This window comes from Chelon labrosus (genome assembly GCF_963514085.1).
Source record: "Chelon labrosus genome assembly, chromosome: 5".
NCBI classification, from domain to species: Eukaryota; Metazoa; Chordata; class Actinopteri; order Mugiliformes; family Mugilidae; genus Chelon; species Chelon labrosus.
In genome coordinates this window covers 22,054,034-22,078,816 of record NC_140341.1, presented here as the reverse complement: position 1 = coordinate 22,078,816, position 24,783 = coordinate 22,054,034, and the positions used below count along the sequence as shown (strand labels likewise).

General features: G+C 40.7%; 2 protein-coding genes across 2 annotated transcripts in view; one reads left to right on the top strand and one right to left on the bottom strand.

Annotated features, from left to right (window-relative positions):
- Positions 1-20,504, top strand: part of LOC311488591 (general transcription factor IIF subunit 2-like) — a 45,614-nt gene extending 25,110 nt beyond the window's left edge. The window contains exons 5-8 of the mRNA XM_084545389.1: positions 13,321-13,402; positions 16,636-16,735; positions 18,817-18,960; positions 20,207-20,504. Coding sequence (XP_084401515.1) covers positions 13,321-13,402; positions 16,636-16,735; positions 18,817-18,960; positions 20,207-20,350 — 470 coding nt within the window. The 3' untranslated portion in view covers positions 20,351-20,504. The remainder of the gene's footprint in view (positions 1-13,320; positions 13,403-16,635; positions 16,736-18,816; positions 18,961-20,206) is intronic.
- Positions 20,505-21,212: 708 nt separating this feature from the next.
- tpt1 (tumor protein, translationally-controlled 1) lies at positions 21,213-24,753 on the bottom strand. Its single transcript, XM_084545390.1, has 6 exons — positions 24,601-24,753; positions 23,862-23,935; positions 22,852-23,036; positions 22,621-22,726; positions 22,401-22,514; positions 21,213-21,598 (listed from the first exon to the last, which is right to left on the bottom strand). The coding sequence occupies exons 1-6, from the start codon at positions 24,626-24,628 to the stop codon at positions 21,596-21,598; spliced, it is 510 nt and encodes a 169-aa protein (XP_084401516.1). The 5' UTR covers positions 24,629-24,753; the 3' UTR covers positions 21,213-21,595.
- Between the last annotated feature and the right edge of the window lie 30 nt (positions 24,754-24,783).

Genomic DNA, 24,783 nt, shown 5'->3' with positions numbered 1-24,783 from the left:
CCCAGCAGCTATTCTGCTGCAGAAATATTACAGTGCAGATGGTTTGTAGCCTACTTTAGATGTGTCTTTTTTAACCAGAGAGGCAATGCCAGTCTATTTGCATAATTTTTCAGCACTTGCGCAGGAGTCTGGCAATGAAAAAGTACCTGGATTGTGGCTGTATTTATTTCTGCTGGGCAACAGAGATGGCGCGCATGCTTTGCAAGGATGTTTATATCTGAGACTGCTCAGGGACAAAATGTTGTTTGTTAAAGTACTTCAGTTGCATTGCTTTTCTGATGAACTGATGAGGACTAAGCTGCAGTGAATATGCCAGACAAGAATATCAGGATAGATCATATTAGATTAGTGATTTATTTCCAGAAATTATATATATATATATATATATATATTTTTTTTTTTTTTTTCCCATTAATCTTATAGAAATAAATATCCAGCTTAGTTTTCCACAGTCTGCCATGGGACTTTCAAATGTCTTGTTTCGTCTGCTCAGTCCAAACCCCAATGATATTCAGTTTATTTGAAGACTAAGAAAAGCAGTTTTCACATTTAAATCCACGTAGAGTGAAGTTATGGCAACTCTTCTTTAAAAAAGACACAAACAGTAATTCAATAGTTCTTGCTGGTTATTGTTCATTTAGTGTTTCAGCTATAAATGTATTGAATTAGACTAACGCCAGTCAGGACTGTGGCACTTTTTAAAGCCTCTTTAGATCTCTGCTTTGTTCTCTTTGGTGGTGTTTGTTTGCACTAAGCATCTGTTGTAGGTCTGTTTTTTCTAGCTTAATCCCAGAGATCCAGGCGGTGTTTAAATTTTGTCTGGCTAGAGACACTATATATATATTTAGGGATAGCTCTATTTTCCCAGTGTCACTTGTGAGAAAACAATACGCATACCCAGTGCCTTTGGCAGAAAATTTATTTTATTTCAAAGTTTTTCAAGTAGGTAGATTTTTAAGCCTCTGTGCTGACAACTGCCATGACCAGAGGGATTGCATTCTCTGGTTGTGTGCCTGGCTGCATATATGTAATGTTCGTACTTCCTGTCCTTGTGAACGCAATATCGTAGGAACATTTAGAGGGAATTTCTTCAAATTAGGCACAAACGTTCTCTTGGACTCAAGGATTTGTTGTTTTGGCCTTAACTCAGCAAATCATACTCTAATCATCACGAAAATTAGAACCAAATGTCTAAAGTGACAGACATGGTCATCCATTTATTCTAGTCACTTTTCTCTTATAACCCCAAATTTCACTTTGCTAGCAGTTTCATGAGTTTATGCCAAGATCACTAAATGTTCATGTGTGTCTGCTTGTGTTTACAGAACAGCATGAGACATTTCACTTGAATGATAATCGTCGCAGCTCTTTTCGTCTCACTAACTAGATAGACTAAATACTAATAAATTAATGAGGCTTTACTAATTGCTTATTCACCTCAAACAAAATAGAGAGCAACAGGTGTGGTTACACTGATGCAACAGGTTCTCAACTGCTTAGTCCTCAGAGCTGAAGCTGTAAATGAAGGTGCACTGAAAATTCATTTTAACTGAAACGCTTCATGCTACGTTGCGACTGCTGTGATAATTGATGTGGGTGACAGAGATGCAGCTTTTGCTTGCTTCCCTGTGTGTATTTATCTGTGAGAAGATCCCAGAATGACAGCTCTGTGTGTCTCTGCTGTGATTTTAGTTGTATCATCATTAACGATGCTCAATTGGAATTGCAAACGAGGACGAGATGCATAGGTTTGACCTGCTTTCTGCCTCCTGATCATTAAAAATGGCTCATTGAGGACAACGGTTCTCTTCAAAGTCAGAGAGAATCTGTTTGTCACAGCTGTAGACATCTCTTTATCAAATCAACAGCTTCGGACGTTAGAATTCAATTTCCCAAAATGCTGCCAGCAAGGATTCTCGTTCCATTTTAAAGGTGGTGAATTATTCATAGAGCAGCTCTAAGAGCTTGTGGTGTAACATGGAGTCACTGACTGCTGTGAAGCTGGCATGGCAACCACTTAAAATAGGGTCGCAAATGAGCTCAGAGCTGTCAATCCCTTGCTTTATTCATTATGGAAGTCTATCTGCTGTACAGAGTCTACTGTCCTGTATGTGTCGGAGTAAACTGATCAGGTATTAACATTTTATTATTTAATATTGCTCTGGGTTTTAGTAGAATAGGCTAATGTCACATGGTCTACATACTGTTATATGGACTTCTGACATTAATCCTAAACTTTGTGTTTAGTGCTAATTAGCAGATGTTGGCAAGATAATCTCTGACATCAGCTCGTTGTTAGCATGGGGCTCAAGTACAAGCTTCTTGCAAAGCTACAGACTTCTACTTTTGACTAATCTTTCAAAAAAATGAAACAAATTTAAAGATATATTTGGTTTAATCTAAATAGCATGTTACTTTCAAAACATTTATGGAAAATGAAGTCCCTCCAAGTCCAAATTACACAGTAACGAGTACATTATGTAATACGCAGTTGAAGTCCAGCCACATAAAACACTGAATCATTTAACTGTAGAATTGAAATATACTGATTTTCTGTGCCGTTGAAAACCCTTTATTTTGAGAAGCAGTTTGAGTTTTTAAGGTGAGATACAGACTCCACTTTGGACCACAGTCCAAAACTAGTTAAAGTGTCCACCAGTTCTCTATTCAGTTCTGTATTCTTAGCACTTCAAAGCTAATTTGTTGCATATGGATGCCACTAATCCATGTTGAAATCAAAACGAGTGGGTTGAATACACTTACAAACGACGGAAAATCACTTCAAAGTTAACGAATGGAATCATTAAATTTCCTTAATGAAGCAGCCTCTGGGCTTGGTAGAGATGAGCTCTAATGGAAAATTATATTTGGAGATCCAATCAGTGGCTTTGCCCCTGCCCCCCCACCCACATTGATTCCTTGTTGTCATTATATGTAGTGTAGACAGACCTCTGTTACAACTCTGTGTGGATGTGAAGAAGAAAGAAAAGAGCATATAGTCTGTCTTTTACCTTTTCTGTGCTGCCACAAGCAGAAAATTTGATGATGTCTAAAGGCCAGACAGATGAAATGCTGTCCTAAACTGAGGCAGAAAAACACACCTTAAAGAAAAATGTGCAGCCGTGTATACACTGGAGGTTACTAAACTAGACGCACAAGATTTTCATTCCCGCAGTTAACCACACATGAACACCCCCTATTTGCATAGCAATACATGGATCAGAATTAGTGCAGTTGCACCCTTGTTACTGTTCTCCACCAAGGCTAAAGCAGCAGCCGCTATGTGCTCAGCAGAGGCTGTTTATAGCACCTGTATCATTAACTCATCACATGTCAACCTTCATCAAAAGGGTAATGATATGATGTACATTACTCAGACTTCAAACTAAAAGATAACAAGCTCATGGAAATAAAAAAATATTCCTCCAGAACTATAAAACTGTTCACAAACAACTAATTAACCAAAGTTGTACTATGAAGATGTATTGATTTAATGATGAACTCTGAATTGCACAGAGAAATCTTCGATGCAAAGACATCAACCAAAAGCTAATCAAATGGAAGAAGCACCTCTTTCAGCAGGATAATGATCCAAAGCTCAGCAGCCGCCTGGTGAAAGAATCTTTCCCCTAGGAGAAATCAGAGTCTAGGAATGACCCTCCCAGAGCAAAAAAATCAAAGAGCACTGTCGATTTGTCGCTGCTTTAATGTGGATGAACTGAAAGCTTTGCTGGCTGAAAGGGACATTAGACCACAGCTGTTACTGAAACAGACTTTGCTAAGCAGTTCTACCATTTCAGGGACTATAAACTAAACACAAAACCATCATCCTTAGAGTATTCACTGTCTTTTTTTCACCCTTCATTTTGAACTGTATATCAGTTATCACATAAAACGTAATCTAACTTCTTGTTGTCGAGTGTTTTGCTTGACTGGTGTGCTGTCTGTCTTTAATATAAATGCCATTTGCTTTGACATTTAGTTATCTAATGCAATGACATTCATGCATTTTTAAGTGCGGCTTATGTGTTCAGATATTTTTGGGGCCACTGAAAAGTCTTGTTTTACCAGTATTTTACATATTCATAGTCTCATAGGTAAGACTTCTCTGCACCATGTATTTAATTAACTGTGCTGCTAAAGTGCAGCACGTGATGCATTTCTGCTTGAAGCCAAAAGCCTTTTAAAGATACATTTTTATCTGTTGCTATTCAGCAGGGATCCAGAATAAAATGTCACACTAGTGGCACTATACCAACTAAGTCTCTCTCTGGTTGCACAGATTCTGTTTTGTTGCATAATGTATAATAAATTACAGAGCAAATAGGACTGTAGTCAACCCAAGAAAATCTTGGATGACTGAAATCATACCTAGTCTTTAACTAATCGATCTGTTTTGGCAGAAACAAAATTTGCTCTGGATTATCCAATCATCCATTTTCCTCCTATTATCTGAGATTGGATTGTGGTGGCAGCAGGCTAAGCAAGGAATTCCAGACATGCGTCTTCCCAACAACGTACTCCAGTTCCTCTTTAGGGAACCTGAGGAGTTCCTTGGCCGGTCGAGATATGTGATCCTCCTAGCTCGCCATACCTGGTAAAGCTCCAAAAGGAGGTGCTTGGGAGGCATTTTCACTAGATGCACAAATCAACTTGACGGGCTCCTTTAAACACAGCAGCAGCTCTTCTCTGTGCTCCTTTACCCGTGGTCATGAACTTTGGGTAGTGACTGAAAGAATGGCATCATGTAAACAAGTAGCTGCTCTAAATTATTCTCTACGTAATACCCAGTAGTATTATTAGCCTACATAATTTCTTAAGAGTAAGTTATTGTTTACCGCATATTCAATCATTTTAACCATTTTATTTTACTTAAATAATGACAACATGCTGACGCACGCAAGCTCTAAACACAAAGAACAGGTCATCCTAACACAGACAAAGACAAACTACCAGGGCTCTGTTTTTGAGCTGTGATATTAAAAGTTACACTCGACCTTTAGGTCATCCATTTTAACAGAATGGATGGTGTTTGTTGTACAGAAAAGATGTTTCTATACCAACCACTGCCCTGCCATTACGTTACACCCTATTAGCAGTGCAAATGCAACCAGAAAAGAAACCCTTGAAAGTATGTAGTTCCCTAGGGGGTAGTTAATCTCAGAAAGTCCTCAGAACTTTCCAAAAGTTTAAAAGATCTAAATGTAGTTTAAAAAGGTTGCAAAGTCTACAAGCATTGACATATCACAGTTACAACCCTCAGGTTTTCAACCATGGACCTTTATTATGATTTCTCACCTTACTCTCACTTGCCAGTTCATTAGGTACATTGTTGAAAACAAATGCATTCTGATTTAACCGTCCTGCACTAATTCCCCTTCATGATTGTAACCATTCCACTCAACGAAACACTAAAGTGTTTCTGTTATTTAGCCTAGCCCAGTGACTAAAATGGGGTTCTCAAAATAATGGGAACATGTTGGTACAACACAAGACAAGTCAATGGTACTAAACTAAACAAAATGAATACACAGTTGAAACAGCGCTCTCAGTTATTTTAAACAAATGCTGAATACCATAACCTCCATGAAGCTAAGATTTAGTGCAGGACTGTCACATTAGAATGCCTGTGTTTTAAATAGACAGACAAATAGTATATCTATGACCCAGTGAACTGTAGGTGAGTGTGTATTTCCATCTCCACCTCATATCAACTGAAGCTGGCTCAACTAAACCTTGTGTATGCTTGTGTATGTGTTCTGCCTGCACCATCTGTCTTTATAAATACTGTTTTATTTGTGTGAGTGATGATTATTTGTGTGTGTGTGTGTGTGTGTGTGTGTGTGTATACACATTATCAGTACACCTGTTCTAAAACTGTTCCTGAGAAAATGACAGTTGCCATTACTAAGGAAGAGATCACTATCAGGCTTCAATAACAGCTCAGTTACAGTCAGAGGCAACAGTGCTGTTTTAGAAAATCTCATAAAAAGATCTACACCAACAGCCCCAGGCACACATATGCAGCGCTGTGTTTGTATGAAAAAAAGATTCTCTTAGTAGAAGCTGAATGAAGCTTAATACCTCTAAACCATGAAGAGACGAAAGGAAGAGCTGTAAGGCATAGTTTCAAAATACTGCTGGAGGCCGATCAGTCCTGACGTATTTATATTTATTGCTCCTACTCTATACCACGTGTAGCATCTGCGTGTTCGTAGCTGAAACATGGATGAGGACTGGTGGTGGGAGATCGTGATGGTGGATGGGGGCCTAGTGGGCGGCGAGCTGTTTGTTGTGTTTAACATTAGGAAGGTCAGAGCTTTGAGGAAAGGGCCTCGAAGCAGATGGAGGTAAGAGATGGAGCGCGAGGGGGTGGACGAGTGACCTCCTCACCCTTGCATTAGTCGCTCTCTGCCTCTGCTGTCTCCACTTGGCCATTTTTCACTTCTCTGCTCTTAAAGAATTAGCCAAATGTAATGGCTTTAAATTTAGTATTAATGTGTCTTAAATGTCTTTATACTGACCTCTTTACCTAAGTTTTCCTGATTTTGCCTTTAATCACTCACAGTAAATTAACACTATAGCTGGTATGTGCATTCTTTGGACTTCCTTCTATATCACTTACTTTGAACATTGTTTTTATTTAAAGACTGTTCCACAGTAAGTTTTACTGAGAAAATATGCCATAAATGTGGCCAATACCTCTGTGTGTTGTTAGCACTGCTGTTCTGAGACAAAATGGTTTTAGTCATGAAAATATTCAAACAAATTCATCATCTTCACTGAGCCTTTGATTTATTCTCACTGGAGCTCCTTTAAATTTTAGTTTGAACACAGCTATTAGGCAACTTAATAAGTAACTAAAAATGTATCCCGAGAATAAAATGTGTGCATATGGATTCTGGAAAAGATCCTCTGCAGCGTGTCACCAGTAGGCTGTGGGTCTTCTCTCGTCTCCGCTATCTTTTGTGTGAGGTCTATATTTGCTGGAGCAAAAGCTCTGAAACAAAAAAATGTATTTCAATAGACCTATATGATACAAAAGCCCTGTTCTTGCTGATGTCATTCCATATTGAAAGAGGCGTGGGTGAATGAGTGGGTTAAAAGCAGGGGGCACTTTACCAGAAACCTATTGTTTGCTTTAATACAAATTTCCTGTTGAAGTGCGAAAGAGTGAGGGGCTGTTAGAAACAATGACAAACGGAAACACAGCAAAAGATGGCAAAGCAAGTCTAATCAAGTCAAAAAGTGGAATAAAAGCAGCTTCAATTAGAAGCTAAAGGAACAAGGGGAAATCTCAATGAACACTAAGCTGTTACACAGCTGCATTCAGTGGATTTAAATGCTGATACATGAAGCAGTATTATGCAACTTATAGTGCATTGGCTCCCTTTTGGTGCAGGGCATAACTGTGTTGGAGTGTGTTCATAGATATGCCCAACAAGTGGTTGAGCGCAGGCCACTGTCTGTGAGCGTCTGTTTTTGCAATGTGCATTGGTGGCTCTTCTGTTCGACCCAAAAGCCTGTAAAAAGCTCACTCCGATGAGCTCACATTTTTACCAAGACATCACCATCTGGAATGAAGATACTGCTGACTAACTGATCAGTATGATTCAACAGAGGCCAGCTCTATATGACTGTTTGTATATCTGCAGTCTGAGCTCTTCCAGTTTCCCCTTTTTGAATGACGTGTACAGATTACTGCCACCTGCTGTCATGGAGAGTTATTTCCTTACGTGCCCTTCAGAAGTTTCTGCATTTCTGCATAAAAATGACTCAAAACATCAACAGATTTTCACACAAGTCCTGAAAGTAGACACGAGAAGCCATTCAAATCCTATATGAACATTTGTTTTCAGTATCTGGCTTGACCCTCTTGTGCAACAATAACACCAGCTAAATGTTTCTGGTAACTGCTGATCAGTCATCTATCAATCACACGTTTTGTTGACCCAAAATGACCCAAATGAGACATTTTGGGTCAACTGTTATTTATTTTCTTACCTTCCTCGAGTCCAGTTCAGTTGTTTGAGTCTTTGTATTAAATACAAACCATCCACAGATGAACATTTCAGCTTGGAAGAATCGTTTAGGTCAAGATGGAGGGATTGTACAGAACGTACTGTAATGTCTTGTTTTACATTAAAAGGCCTGGTCTTGAGCAGAAAACACTGAACGGCTGTTGCTTCTTATAGTGAATCATCCCTCATCTATATTCAGGATAGTAGTATGTGTCCACACTAGCTCTTCTGCTGTTTTGACATTATCGGTTTTAAATTCAGACCTCTGTAATTTAGAGTATGACACGATGGGCAGGCAGAGAGCAAGTGTGTGCATTGCACAACAATGTGGGGGAAGAGTGATTACAGCTAAAACAAAGAGTGAAGTGTGTATAGGCTGTTATCTCTCTGTCCATATGTAAAGGACATTAAACCACTTACTGCTTAGTGCAAAGGTTTGAGGCACTTGAAATGCTCAGATTCACTTTAAGTAGGGAGGCTCAATAATTGAATGAATATCAAACTATTCAGTTAAGTGAAACATGTTTGTTTTTTCGCAATAGATATGGAACAGTTGTATATTTGTTTTGGCCGTAATCCGATCATACGTGTGGTGTTTGCTGAGGCTCATTGTGTTGGCGGTATCTTGCAGACATGATTTCATTGATGCAGCTGAATTTCTGTATGTGTTAGAGGGCAATACTGTCTTGAATTATAGGTGGATAGGAGAATTTGGATATTAAATGCCTGCTGAAGGTGCAGGCCACAACACTGAGATGGCATTTTTATAGTGAAGGCAGAGAGCAGGAGTCTACTGCTAATCTCAAGTGTTCCTCCCACACACAGAAGCCTTGAGCTACACTTGCTGTGGTCAGTTCTCATCCCATACTCATCCTTTCTATCTACAGTGCTTCTGTTTAAACAGACATTTCTCTCCTACATATATGCAGTGTCCAGCTGGAACTTGGAAAGAGGAAACTAGAAGATTCAAATACCAGGAGGAGAAACAAACCTCTTGTTCTTGACCGCCTCTTTTACCATGACTTCTATACACAACAACGTTGATGTAGAAGAAGGATATTCAGTAGGACTGTGCATGTGTGCACACATGTTCCTCGTGTGTGGGTGTGTTTTCAGACGTGTCGTTCCCTGCGCTGGCGCTCACCAGCCAATAATTGCACATAATTGCATCCACTTGTGGAAAAGACAAAGATGAACATTAGTGAGATGTGTGACACGCATGGCAAAGTGTTTGTGGCCTCTTTAAGATTAAAAACGGACTGACGCGGGCAGCTGATGGAATGTTGTGTGACACATGATGTCAGGTGGTGATGTGATGGTTACTATGGTGACCGCAGCAGTTGTACCTGCTTTTGTTCAGCTTTGTGCAACGCTGAATACACATAGAGACATACAGTACATGTTTCCTACCAGCAAGTACTCTTCAGTCTCGCAAAGCTTCGTTATTGAATTATAGAAAATACTAATAAAAAAATAAACGCATAAATTGTGCCACAGTAGCAGTAACAGCCCTCCCCCCGAAAAAAATCACATTTTTAAGCAAGTGCTAAAAACTACAGTGTCCGGCTGTTTTAGACCGTAACAAGAGTTATTGTTCAGTTGGAACAAATTGGCTTGAGGCTGAGTATTTCAAGTCCCATTTTGGTATATTTGTCCCTAATTTCCCCACGGTGATAAATAAAGTGTTCAGTTTATGAGGCCCTTTTGGCATGCAGTTCTTGTTTAATTTATTTATTTATTTGGCCTCCAATCTAATTGAAAGTTTTTTCATTCATTCATTAATTGTTCCCTGCTCTTTTATCCTCATACCACTCTGGAAATAATAATCATACGCAGAGGCTACCCGCACCAGATAATACAGCAACCCCCTGTGAGGATGTCAGCAAACACCTCAACTGGAAATCTGTTGGGAACTGAATGACACGGCTGATTGAACTGCTGTGAAATCACCATATGAGCAGCAAAGAACAATACAAGCTCAGGTGTTCAAAAGCAGGTTGTATGGTTTCTGGTTTCAAAGTGCAGCGGTTAGTACCACCCAGAGGAATGGCACACGGTGAATCAGCGACAAGGTCCATGGTTGTCCAAGCATCACTGATAGGGAGTGAAGACCGGCTGGTGTGGCCTGAACTCACAAAAGAGAGAGTGCAGTTCAAATTACTGAAAACCTGTGTGTGACAGCACAAGGAGAAGAGCTCCTGTGGATAGCAGTAATGCTGTCCACCACCTCCAGTGTGAACATCAGAACTGGACCATGGAGCAACAATCACGTTTTCTTTTACACTGTATAGATGACTGTGTATGTGCATTGTTTCACTGCGGAAGTGATGGCAGCAGGATGCACCATGGGAAGGAGGCAAGCCGTTGGAGGCAATGTGTTGCTCTTGGCAGTGTTCTCCTGTGAAACCCTGCCATTCCTGTGGATGTTACTTTACCACGTACCACAAACATTGTTGCATGTCCAAGGTATTACACGTCCTCCTACGAAATATCTATAGTATGTGCTGGACAATACCCCGTCTGTTGAGGCCTTACTTTGAAACATGCAGGACTTCAGTGATCTGTTGCTAATGTCTTGATGCCTGTTACCACAAGACACCTTAAGAGGACGAGTCCATGTCTCAAGAGATTAGAGGTGTTTTGGTGGCACTAGTGGAATATACACGTTTATCAGATGTGTACAACAATTAGCCACAATATAAAGAACACCAACATTAAACTGTTAGCTTGTTTATGTTTGGTAAAAAAACATTAATTTATTCCATATATAAATAATGCTACTAAAATATTTCTCCATCTTTCTGGCATCCAGATCATAAATCATTAGTGAGTTTACAAGTATAACTTCAATAATCGAAGACATAAATAATGAATGAATACAAAAATGCTTCACAGCTCTGTGGAAATGACTCATGTGCATCCAGAGTCTGAGCAGTGAAGTACACACATTTAACTGTGCTTATATTTATACACAGTCTGTAAGGAGGTTAGTAGTGCATGTGCAGATGATTTTAAAGAACCAACGTGCAAAGACGAATATTTTTTACATTGTTTTGACATGTGGGAGTACATCAATAAAACACTAACTGCCAGACAATACACCGCATCATCTGTGGAAATGCAGACTTGGGGAATAAAAGCTGCTACAAAGCAGCAGAAGCTGACTGACAGGTGATCCTGCTGTGCTGCTGTGATTAGAAACTGACGTTGCTTCAGATGACGCCTTAGAGGTAGAGACGACTTCGCCTCAGATCTTTTCTTTGCATTTCTCCCACGCGTTTTCAAGTGGCAGGGACTAAGACAAAAGGAAACGATGCGAGTGAGGGGACGGTGGAGATGAGAGAAAGAACTGGAATGTATCCAAGGATTTACAGACTCAGATTGTAAAGGATTTCACACCTGAAGAGCCTCAGCTGCTGAAGTTAAATCAGATGATGGGAATAAGTACATAAGTTAAAATAAGTTTGACATCTCTCTCCTCCACAGATCCTTGAGGCCTGTCGGTCTGTTCACTGTTAATGTCTTGTCAGTGGCTCTCTCCGTTTGCCCTTTGAGCGTCTTTTGCTCTCTTGTTGTTTTGTTGAACAAGTGTAGTGGCTATTTGTCCAGAGACAAATCAAACATACAGTGCACAGCGCTATATTGGCACAAGCTGAGCTGTTGCCAATATAGCTCCAACGCTCACCAACTGGGATCCACCATTTCCTGGATAGTCGATTTATTTAAAAAAAAAAAGAGAAACACACAATGAAAGCTGCAGCAATAATAACTGGAGAGGTGCCGAAGAGGCATTGAATGGTTTAGGAAAAAAGGTTTTGTGTTGAATAATTAAATAATTGACAGCACCTTATGAAAACCTTGAAAAAATACCGTAACAAAGGACGATGTTCAAGGTTAATCAGAAGTGGCAGAAAATTTCAAGCTGCAAGTTGTGGATGATTTTTAGAAGCCTGGAGCATAACTGGTTCAAGGATGCTATATACTGGATACTATATATGAATATATGAACATAACGGTATTTGTAAATACAATATGATTCGTGTTTGAAGAACTAAGAAGTATTCTTTGTTCATCTATTCACATTAAAATGACAATCGTTTCATATTATCAAGAAAACACTGATTTCTGGTTTCAGAAGTACTCCCGTGCTTCTGATCAGGACAGCATACACATACAGTGGTTTGTCTTTTTTCCAGTTGTGCACATTTGTTAAAAATAGACAACTACACTGAATGAATGAGGTACACGGTTCATTCACTGGAAGCCGTATCTTTGAGTCCCCTGCTATCCGTGCACATCTGGATTTAAACAGCTTCCCTCTCGAATGTTTTCTCCTGTTGTGTCAGACTGAATGGGATAGTGTTGGTAAATTACAGTCTTCTGTACCTCACCCTGTTCAGGTCAGGTTCAGGCTTTTAGATGGCATTTTATCGAGGTTCATCTACATTCAAATCAAATGTTGCGCCTCTATTTGCTGTGTGTAGGGCTTTTTCATAAACCATTTGTCGAGAAGTGGAAGCAGACTTTAAGTATGCACAGGTGTTAACTTATATAACCAAGCCACCAAGCCACAATGTAAGGACGCTACGAATGACATTTTCTCCGAAATACTTCTCAAGTAGTGGGTTGGTCATTATACATGATCATACATGTTGCCTTTTTCTGTGTTGTTTGTGGTTCTGTTAATAAAATAACATGCTTTTTGATGTTCACTCATTATCAACAAATGTTGCAAAGTTCATAATGTAGGATTATTGCAAGAATTGTATTATATTAAAGTAGGTGGACCTATAAACTACTAGTAAGTCATGCAGTCCCACTTAGAAATAGGAATGCAACTAACTATGGAGTTTATCTCATTTTTTATTTTAATGAATGTGACTTCATTTGGAGCGGTGTTAATTTCGACAGCTACAATCTTCTACTCTCATGCTTTGCCACACATTGGATATGTTTCAGAAAACTTTCCCTATCATGACTCGGATGATGATGATGTCATAAATGAAGTTCACTCATATAATGAAAACTAGAACTAGAGGGGAAAAAAAATCACGTATTGTAAACAATAAATATTAAGTAGTTAAATAAAAACTTTTCACTATCTCAAAACTACTGTGAGATAAATTCTTTCAGTTGCATAGTAAAGATGAAAACAATGTGTGTTGTTACAAATATATGTTATACGTCAGCAAAATGCAGATAACAAAGACATTTATTTCTCAACACAAATGCTGTATGTGTGTATGTGTGTATGTGTGTGAATCATGATGAAGCAGCTGAGTCACTGTCTTTGTTGTAGGTGAAATCAGCCTGGAGGGGATGGTGGTTCACAGAGCTGAATGCAGACCGGTCGTCACTGACAACTACATGAAGCTGAAGAAGTGAGTGAACTTGAAAATTTCTGTCTCAGGCGCCACAGTTTGAAAGGTGTCAGATTCTCACAATTAAGTTTTACAAGATGAATATTAGTGTTGGAACCGTGCCTCACAGTTTCACTGGGTAAAAAAAAATTAACCAAACCCACATCAAAGAACTACTGGCAACAAAGGCCGACTGTGGTGTGGCCTCACGTTACCTGTGTTTGGGCCCAAAAAAAAAAAAAAAGTTTCACTTGAACACAGTGTCTAAACTACAGCCAACGACCAGCTGGTACATTCATTCTGAGCCTGAAAGAGATGCACGTGTGGACAAAATTGTTGGTACCCTTACGTTAAAGAAAGGAAAACCCACAGGTCACTGAAATAACTTGAAACAGTCAAAAGTAATAAATAAAAATCTATTGAAAATTAACTAATGAAAATGGCTGGGACAAAAATGATGGTATTGAAAATAATTTGACCATATGGACATGTTAGACAAGGTGTGTCCTGTAATTAGCATCCCAAGTGTTTTGAAACTTGTTATTGGTCAGTCTGCCTAATTAAAGGGCAAAAAGTAGTCACTGTGTTGGTTCAGGAGATTAAAAAGAAAATTATAGACAGTCATGTTAGAGGTAAAGGCTAGAAGACCATCTCCAAGCAGCAAGATGTTCCTGTCACTACAGTTGCACATATTAACAAGTTAAAGGTCCACAGGACTCTCAAACTAAATCCTATAGAACATCTCTGGAAGGAGCTGAAACGTTCAGTCTGCAGAAGGCACCCTTCAAACCTGAGACGGCTGGAGCAGTTTGCTCAGAGGAGTGGCCCAAAATACCTGTCAGCAGGTCCAGAAGTCTCATTGAGAGTTACAGAAATCGCTTGATTGCAGTGATTCCCTCAAAAGGTTATGCAATACAATATTAGGATAGGGGTGCCATCGTTTTTGTCCAGGAATGTTTCATTTGATTTTTAAAATGATTCTGTTGAACTACAGTCCAAAAGCAATGTCTGTTTTTCATTAGTTAATTTTCAGTAATTTTTTTTTTACAATTACTTTTGTCTGTTTCAAGTTATTTCAGTTACCAACATGGGTAACTCACAATAGCGGTCATTCAGAAGGGGGAACCAGAAGATCAAGGACTTGGTAGGAAGCTAGAAAGAGCTACTAAGCTGTCCTTTCACAGATCATGCAGAACTCCCAAACGAGGGCTGCGAGAACAAGATGACGTCATTTTGTTCTCACAGCCTTCGGTGCGAGAACAAGTTTCTCGCTTCTCGTGGAGGAAGTAAATTATGGTCAGTACTCAGAGTACAATACACAATAGAGCTGCTGATTCAGGGTGTGAGTACCTTATGATCGAGAAGTCATTAACGTGTGGGCTTGACCGACGTGTGTCGTCACGGTGGCTACGCCCTCTTCCTTTATAGAGTCTAGGATGCAGCCAAAAAAAAGGATGTACTGTGAGTCAAAATACAGCAAACCGACGTCACAGAGGAATTCACCAATACCAGCTCATTTGTGAATGAAAAATATGATTGGAAACAGTTACATTAGGTGTTTATGTAATTATTTGACATATTTGACATACAGCCATGCAAAGTCAAATATGTTCCATTTATTTATATTTTGTAATATTTAGAGATACACCTGACAACAGTGACTGATTAGTTTTCAACAACTGTGCTGCTGAATTTGCTGCTTTCACCACCGGACAACACAAAATCTACACAAGTGTTATGAATTCATTCCAACAGGAGTGGAGAAGTTGGTGACGCGTTGACGGGGGGCATCGCTGCAACTGTTAATTTACGCACACTCACAGTCCACTCTGCCTTTTTAAAAACGGGTTTCTGTCTCCTCTTCACTGGAATATGTTATTCCAGCCAGAGTTAGTGGATGGCATTGCTATAGCAACAGCATCACAGTGGCAGATGCACTGCTACAATACAACCCAAGGCAAACACACAGCACAGTTTGCGTTAGTGTGTGAAACCATTTCTGTGTCAGCCGTCAAATGGGTAAGACAGAGATGCTGAAGTGAAAAACAAATGCTTTCTCTCGACCTTCAGACACTTCTCTGTGACTGTTCTCTAACGGACAGCTTTGTGTGCAGACCACCTGGCTGCTATTCTCCTCCGATGTAGCAGGGTGATGATATCTGTCTACTGCAGGGAACAAACTGAACTTGTCCAATTGTATTTCATTACTTGACAAGAAAACTTTGCACTTTTGGACCCAGTTTTATCATCTCTCATTTGGAGGCCAGCTGACAAATGTCCCTTCGTCACTGCAGGCTTCACGATATGAAGGACATTATGTTGTCATGGCGGCGGGCGTGCGGGCGTGCGTGCGTGTCTGTGGACACAAGTCAAGAACAGTTTTGTTGGAAATTTCACTCCACATTCCAAGGGACTGTGTACTATTGTATTGTAACCACTTTAAGGAATTCAGAAGAAATGCATGTGTTATTGTTGTTGTTCTGTTTCTTTCTCATTATTTTGTTTTATTGTGTTAAATCATGTTACAAACTGTTTAGATTTTTTGTTTTTAAAGATATGAATGAGTTGGACCAAATGGAAAACTCTGTCCATCATACATCAGTAGGCTTTACTCCCTCCTTCTACAGGGTGGATTATGGTTAATATATCACTGGGAATCTATACCGATCAGGCATAACATTATTATCATCAGTTTGGGATCTAGTAAATTTGGAGGCCAGGTCAACACCTTGTGCTGTTTTTCATTTTTTTTTTTTTTTTAGTTGTTCCTAAACCATTTTTGTGTGTGTGCCTGTGTCAGGCTGCATCCTGCTGGCGATGGCTGCTGCCATCAAGGAGTGTCATTGCTATGGGGTGGGGGTGTCTGGTCTGGTCTCGGTGGGTGCTACATGTCTAAGTAACATCCACATGAATGCCAGGTCCAAAAGTTTCCAAGCAGAACATTGTATTGTCACGAGACGGTCAATGTTATTAGTGGTTATAATGTTGTGGCTGATCAGTGTACCACGGTCATGGTAGAATATCAGACTGCTCAATTCAAGATAAATGAAAAACTAATAAATAAAATTGAAAGCAGAATATCTTTGAACAGAGGAGCTGCCATTACTTATTTGGTTAGTTTAACATCAAGGTGCTGACAATAGCCTTCGTGCTATCAGGCACATCTGTCAGCAGAGATCAAGTTAGATCACAGAAACCCAAAGCAAACTTTCTCTCTCTCTCTCTCTCTCTCTTTGTGTGTGTGTGTGTGTTAGGATGCAGATTAAAGAGTCCATCAAGCCTCAGCGTTTGTCACAGCAGCTGGAGAGAGCCGTCACCACTGTCTTTAAGCCTGTGGCCAACCACAATTTCAACGTGAGCAGTAGGAATGCACCCAATACCACCCTCTGTCAGATTGAGCAGAAGCACTTAATAACAACGTGACACACACACACTGTATGAATTCAGTTGCAATGTGCCAGAGTGGGCAAACTCATATATTATCTAGATTCATTACACATAGAGTGAAATATGTCAAGCCTTTATTTCTTGTCGTTTTGATGATTATGACTTACAGATGATGAAAACCCATAACTCAGTGTCTCAAAAAATTAGAATATTGTGAAAAAGATCAATATTGGAAACTCATGGTGTCACACCCTAATCACCTAATTAACTCAGAACACCTCCAAAGGTTTCCTGAGCCTTTAAATGGTCTCAGTCTGGGTCTGTAGGCTACGCAATCATGGGGAAGACTGACAACTGGACAGATGACAGTCATTGACACCTTCCATAAGGAGGGAAAGCCACAAATGGTCATTTCTAAAGAAGCTTGTTGTTCACAAAATGCTGTATCCAAGCATATTCATAGAAAGTTAAGTGGAAGGAAAAAGTGTGGTAGTAACCGGTGCACCACCAATAGGGATAACCGCTGCCTTGAGAAGATTGCAAAGCAAAATCAATTCAAGAATGTGTGGGAGCTTCACAAGGAGTGGACTGAGGCTGGAGTCAGCGCATCAAGACCAAGACATGGGCTGCAATTGATGCATTCCTCAAGTCAAGCCACTCCTGAACCAGAAACAACGTCAAAAGCGTCTTAGCTGGGCTGAGGAGAAAAAGATGAAAGTAAATTTTGCATATCATTTGGGAATCAAGGTCCCAGAGTCTGGAGGAAGAGTGGAGAGGCACAGAATCTACATTGCATGAAGTCCAGTGTGAAGTTTCCACAGTCAGTGATGATTTGGGGTGCCATGCCACCTGCTGCTGTTGGTCCACTGTGTTTTCTGAAGTCCACAGTGAACGCAGCCATCTACCAGGAAATTTTAGAGCACTTCATGCAGATTTCATTTTCCAGCAGGACTTGGCACCTGCCCACATTGCGGTATCAAAAGCTGGTTCAATGACCATGGTGTTACTGTGCTTGACTGGCCAGCAAACAAATCTGACCTGATCCTCATAGAAAATCTATGGGCTGTTGTCAAGAGGAAGGTGAGAGACACCAGACCCTACAATGCAGATGACCTGAAGGCTGCTATTAAAGCAACCTGGGCTTCCATTACACCCCAGCAGTGCCACAGGCTGAGCACCTCCATGCCATGCTGCATTGATGCAGTAATTCATGCAAAAGGAGGTCTAACCAAGTATTAAGGGTGTAGAAATGAACATACTTCTCAGAAGCCTGACATCTGTGTTTAAAATATCCTTTTTTTTTATTGATCTTATGTGATATTCTGATTTTTTGAGACACTTGAGTTTTGGGTTTTTATTATCTGTAAGTCATAAACATCAAAACTACAAGAGATAAAGGCTTGAAATATTTCACTCTATGTGTAATGAATCTAGATAATATACGAGTTTCACTGTCTGAAGTGATTAACAAAAAATATTTAATAACTTTTTCACAATATTCTATTTTTTTGAGCTGTTAAGCAGCAAGTCAACAAACGGGCTACAGGAAGGATTTAAGCAACTCTGACAAAGACCACGTTTTGATGGCTAGACAACTGGGTTAGAGCATTTCCAAAGCTGCAGCTCTTATCGAATGTTCCTGTTCTCCAGGGAAGGAAGAGCAGTGCATTGTAGCTCAAACTGCTGAAAAACATTAATGCTGCTTCTGATTGAAAGGTATCTGAACATACAGTGCATCACAGCTTGTTTCGTGTGGGGCTGGTCTGACATATCACGTTTTCTTTTTGATCATATGGACGGACGGGTGCCTATGAGTCGCTGGTTACTACAGTTTTACATGTCTAGTTGAGGTTTGTGGTCTCAGAGTATTCTTTAGTCTCACATTACTTATGTAAGATGTAGAGTATAGAGCATTGTCAAACCAGGTGGTGTAAAACTCCCTTAATTGACTAATCAGTTTGCAATGTATGGATATTTGGATATATGAATTGTCTTTTAATGTTTACATTAGTAATATTACAAGTAGTAATACGGAGTGTGACTCTAAGGTGGAGTATGCGAAGACGAAGAAGTCGGAGGGGAAGATGGTGAGGGCTGAGCGGCAGGTGGTGTTGGATATGCTGTTCTCTGCCTTTGAGAAGCACCAATATTACAACATCAAGGACCTGGTGGACATCACCAAACAACCTATGGTGAGCTGCATGTACAGAAACACGTGTAACACATGCAACACGCATGAAACAATATCACTGAAAAGACTGAGGGGAAAAAATAACAATACACCTGCCCACTATCCACCTTGCTTTGTTAAATTTGAACAAATCGCCCACGGTGTGACGTTCATGCCTGTTCACACTATCTGTTGTGGCTGAAATTTGGGCCACACTCACACTCACACACACACACATACATGTGATGAATCGATACAGAGCAGTGGATTTGTTCCAGCTCCCAGTGAACAGCAATGTGTAGGTGCTGATGAGACCTCGAGGTCCTCCTCTCCCTCTGATTGCATCTGATTGCATAACCATCGGCTGAGTAGGAGTCAAACGCCCCACTACACTCCACACCATCATTTCTCTCCTAAAGCACTTGGCTAACACTCAAATTAACTGAACTAAAGTAACCGAAATGCCCATTATGAAAAGTCTTGAAACACAGCACGGTTATTCATGAGGCAGGGTTGAGTGACTGCGTCTTTAGCAGCTCAACAGAGACACCTAGTGGTCTTTAGAGTATGGTGAGAAACGAGCACACTGCTGTAATGAGGTCCCAGGAATCATTCAGTTTAAAGCAGAGGTTCTCAAACTTAGCCGTGGGTCGCTGCGGGGATGCATGGACGACCAGGCAGAAAATAGACAAGAGCTTCCTGATTATTATTGATCCTTATTGTTTTTATCTTGATCATTTCTTGATTTAAATCTAAAATCAGCTCGGCTCTGGTATTATCCAAATTCCTGATATTGATATAATAATACAAATCCTGTTGAGAGTAGGGGGATTAAGGTATAGAACCTCCATCCCAAAGGAACAGTGTGATGTTTTGGGAAACATGAGTCTACTGTCCTTTATGGCAATGCTCTTATTATTTTCTGGCACAAGAAAATCAGTTCGGCTGGCTTAGCAACGGTTTAACAGCTGGTACGCTACATGCACACATACCTAATTTCTATAAAAACCAATAATTCTAAATAACTGATGCACAAAAATAAGTTTTCTAACCTTCTGGTAAAACCTGGCTTATTCCTAAAATAGCACACTGTCCCTTTAAGATCCCTGCTGGTAGAGGCAGGCTGTACCTGAGAGGAAACAGCTGGGAGACACAGACACCAAGGAGCTTTGAATCATTTGTTCTGTTGACACACAGCTGTTTATACTGTCACATGCCAAGGTGTGTGGTTTGTCACAGTTTCAATCTGTCTCTCCTGTCTGGTGCAGACCTACCTTAAAGTAATCATGAGGGAAATTGGGACGTACAACAGCAAGGGAGCACACAAGAGCACCTGGGAGCTGAAGCCTGAGTACCGCCACTACCACTCTGCTGAGGAGGAGGAGGAGGAGGAGGAGATGCAGACCACATAGTACCTGCAAAGTGTACGCTGACGCCAGCCTCATCACTCTGGAAACAGTCGCACCCATCAACTTAAGTAGAAATTCATAAGTTGTTCAGTTTATTATTGGAAAGGTCCGCTGAGCAGAAGCAGATCTTAAATAAACGTGGATATTGTTCAGCATGTTGGATCTCAAGTTAGTTCTTGAATTAACTAAAGGACATCTACACACTGGACCACAGCCATTTCCTGGTTGTTAGGTTCAGAGTTAAGGAAGCCAGAGATACAGATGGGGTCTTTTACCAAACAGCTAAGGGAGAATGCTACACATTTCCCTCTATAAATGTTAATAGCAAGAGTTACAAGATTGAATTACTATTCCTTTGCTGCAATTCTCGTTATTAGATGGACCTGTGTGTAAAATGTCAACGTGCGCACTTGTTCTACTAGTACATCATTTTAATGTTCTAACACATCTTTACTTATTTTTAATTTTATCAGCGGCAACACACGGGAGGAAGATTTGAAGAGCAAAATGCCTGGCAACTCTCTTCCATGCATGGCACAGGTTTTCAGCAGTCACTATAGCAACGGGTTAAAACTGTACAATGAATCACACAAAGCAGAAACCTGCCTCTCCTGAGTGTCTGACCACACCCTAACTAGTGACACAACTAGCTGGCAGAAGGTGAAACTAAACAAAGCTAAACAGACAAGTCTTTTTGTGCTGCAGTTAAGTTTAAACTCCATTTTATTCTTTGTTTGCAATTGTTCAGTATTTCTCAAAACCTTGAAGTAAATAGATGAGAAAAATACCCAAAGCCTCCAGCTACTGTAATGCCAGAAAAAAACAGCAGTGGTACTTGATTTTATTTCAAATTAAACCAGAAGTCTTTATTATTGTAGATGAATTCGTATTTAATGCATAACCATAAACACGAAGAGGATGTCTGTATAGTTGTTGCTAAAACAAAGAAACAGCTTTCAGCCAGAATCAGAAGCTTTATTCATCTTCCTGTCTTGAGTTTTAACACAAGAATGGGGCCATACCTGGGAGGGAAAAAAAATGGACACTGCAAAAGCCAGAAGGTTAAAAAACGGTTTCAGTGATCATGTTTGATTCGTCCCGATTTAGTAGTAGTACTGTGGGCCATAATATGAATATATAAGATTCATGTGTCCATTCAGGCACGATGCAAAGTTCTGCTCCTTAGGTCTGTTTTTGGGGGCGTCTTGAAGCAGCGGTGAGTTGAACAGCAGATGCAATTTCAGGTAGTTACTGTAAGAGAAAAGAACACAGGATAGAGTTTATCAAGCTGCCTTGAGCAAGTACATAACCATAAAGCTCCCTGGGCATGGTCTGCTTAGAGACCACAGCCCAGTGTATGAATGGATGGGTCAAACAGCAGGAACATAAATTTCCCCTCAACAGAGTATAAATTATAAACAAGTAATCTGATGATGATTCCTACACTTGCTGTGAGTATTATGGGTGAACACTTAGCTGAATTACTGTGTATTAGAATAAGTTACAACTTATCACTGATCAGCCCAAACATTACGACCTCATTATGAACTCTCTGTGCTGTTAAAAATATTTTTGTTTCGTGGGTAGGAGGTACATCTATCAGACCATGTCACCTTCTGTGGTCTAGTTCTGATCTTCACATACTGTACTTTCAGCAGCGGACACAGGCCAGACTTCACTCCCCACGTGCATTAATGAGCCTTGGCCACGACCCCATTGCTAGTTTACCCATTTTCCTTCCCTGGACCACTTGATATGACCTCGATGCTGACTACTGCAGACTAGGATTTGAAGATGCGCTGACCCAGCCATCATCAAGTTTTAGAAAAAATGTTAACTTTCTGCCCAATATATTCCACCCACCAACAGGTACCATGATAACCTGATAATCGGAGTCTACCACTTGGCTGGTCAGTGTATATGTGATCCTGATGCCAAGACCTGAATGTCTCTAAATAACCTACAAAATAAACATTTAGTTTATAGTGTTAATGAGAAAACTAGTTTTTCCCATTCACTCGGTCTCAAACTGTTTAAGACTCTTTGTACTTACAACTTTCTCGGCAATCAGACCCTCCTTGAAGAAAAGCATGTATGGTTTGTCGTCTTCATTGAAGTTCAGCAGTCCCACCATACCATCTACGTTCATGCTCTCTCCTGTGAAAAACTGCAGAGGAACAGATGATGCGTCAGAAGCCACCAGGAGCTTTAACTTGTTGGCTCACAGGTACGACTCTGTGTCTGAACTGATTTGGTACTTAAACTGAGCCCACCTGTAAGTCTTTGAAGGATTTTATGACATTCTTCACTGCCTTCGGGACGTCGGCCGCAAATTTCTCCGCCCTCTCTGGACTCTCCTCCTGCAGCTTGGCCCTAACACTGCACGGGCAAACAGAGGGACATTCTTAGATCCTAACACCGCTGCATACAGTTTCCCTTGATACATTACTTTAAATCTGTATTTCTTCTTCTCAGTGAATTGACCCTTCAGCACCGATACTCACGCTTTCACATAGGCCTTGAGGTGCGACATGTACGCTTCCTTGTTGAAGGCCGTCTCTTGGAGTTTGTGGTTGAGGGCGATGTCCACACCACTGAACACTGCGTCCTCGCTGGACTCCGTTGCCTCTTCAGCAGATGCGTTGGCACCAATTAAAGAGTCATCAAATCCCTCCTTCCTGGTGACAATCTAGAAATTTTAAGCACAGGGGCACAAAAGAACAGCCATGAGAGCAGAGACCAGCAATTTATGGTGCATAAAGGGTATGGTTGCATTATGCCGATATCACGATAGGAGTGAGGATAGCAGTCTGGAGTCAGAACCCTCCTGCCATGCCACCTTGGTTGGTGTACCTCATGATCTGTCAAAACCAGCACCAGCTTGTCTACATTTACAATTCAAAACTGTTAATGTGTTATCCAAAGACTGATCCCTTTTATTGTGTATGCCAAAAATGGTTTAACAGGAGCTGGGTCAGCCCATGAGCTTCACAAACCATTATGTGGCAATATCCATTGCTTCACAGTGTACTCTCCTAGTCCTCTCTGGGTTTTAAGTAGTTAGTCACTTCCACTCCCATGACGGCATTCATGATGTCATATAAAGACAATGCCACTCACGACAACCAACCACACTGATCTGTGATCGGTCCAGTGACTCAAAGGCAATGTTCCAGTAAGACAAATAAAAATGATATCCTACAACTCATGGTTATCATGAATATTGTTTTCTGTATGGTTAAAGCTGTATAGAATGAGTGTACTAGTAACAGGGAACGGCTTGAGATTTTATTTTTGCTAATTTGTCTAAAAAGTGCTCATCGGGTACTTAGAGTCATAAAAGTCTGATATAACTTCACTTAATATGTTTTAAATCATTTGATCAAGCCTGGCTTATACTTGGTGCCCAGTCAAGGCAGAGCCTACGCCATAATTACACTTACTACTATTGTGTCTGTTTTGTCAACCATGTGGAAAGGTTGACCAGAGTTTCACCCAGGTACCGCTAACTCACCTTTCCATCGACCACGTAGAAGACTCCGTCCTCACTCAGTTTGTATTTGAAGGTGTCCGAGAACATCTCGTCGCCTGTAGGAGAAAAAAAAAAAAAAAAAAAAAGTGTAGCCCTCATCAAAGCGAATCTCAAAGCTAACGTGTAGTCATCATCTACAAGGAACACAAGCTGGGGCTAGAGGCCTACTCTCCTAGGTAGAAGTTAGTTTATACCCGAGTCTTGATTCAGTAAGTGTTAACTCTCAGCCGCGATGTGTGGCACATTTTAGAAGCAGCATCGCTGAAGTCGACACTAGAAATATCTGCCGCACAAAAAAAGTAGAGCATCCTGGCGCTGAAAGGCCACGTAACCACGTTTCTTTGCGATGGCTAAATCTTATATTCATGGCCTCAGCCCGCCAAGAGATCACCGGAATGATTTAGCCCCCCCCTTACACTTTTAGACAACTTTCCACTAGCTTGACTCTGTGGCCAAATCTAAAAGCTAACAGGCCGCACCATCACCGGCTAGCCGACGGGGTGGCTAACATTCGATAGCTCCCTGTTTCCGCACCACCGTTAGTTTATAAGTTTTCGGTTAGCAACTGGTTAGCGCTAACTGGAAGCATGCTATCACGCGTTAGCGGGGCAGCAGGCCTCGCTAACTCTCCCCCACACATCAGAACAGGTGAAAAAATAACCGCAACGACAGCAGCGACAGACGGTTTACACGGCACACAACACAGCCCGCGGGTACTTACCGCTGAGGAGGCATTTGAAGATGATCATTTTGCTGCTCAGTTGTTAAATTGTCCAGAGACAAAGATGGGGCCAACCGTCCTATCGGCACGGGAGAGAGAAAAGACCGAACAGGCCGCGGGGAAATGATTTTACATCCTGCTGACGTCACCGTGCGTCGGCTCCGACCTCTGCTGCCACCTTGG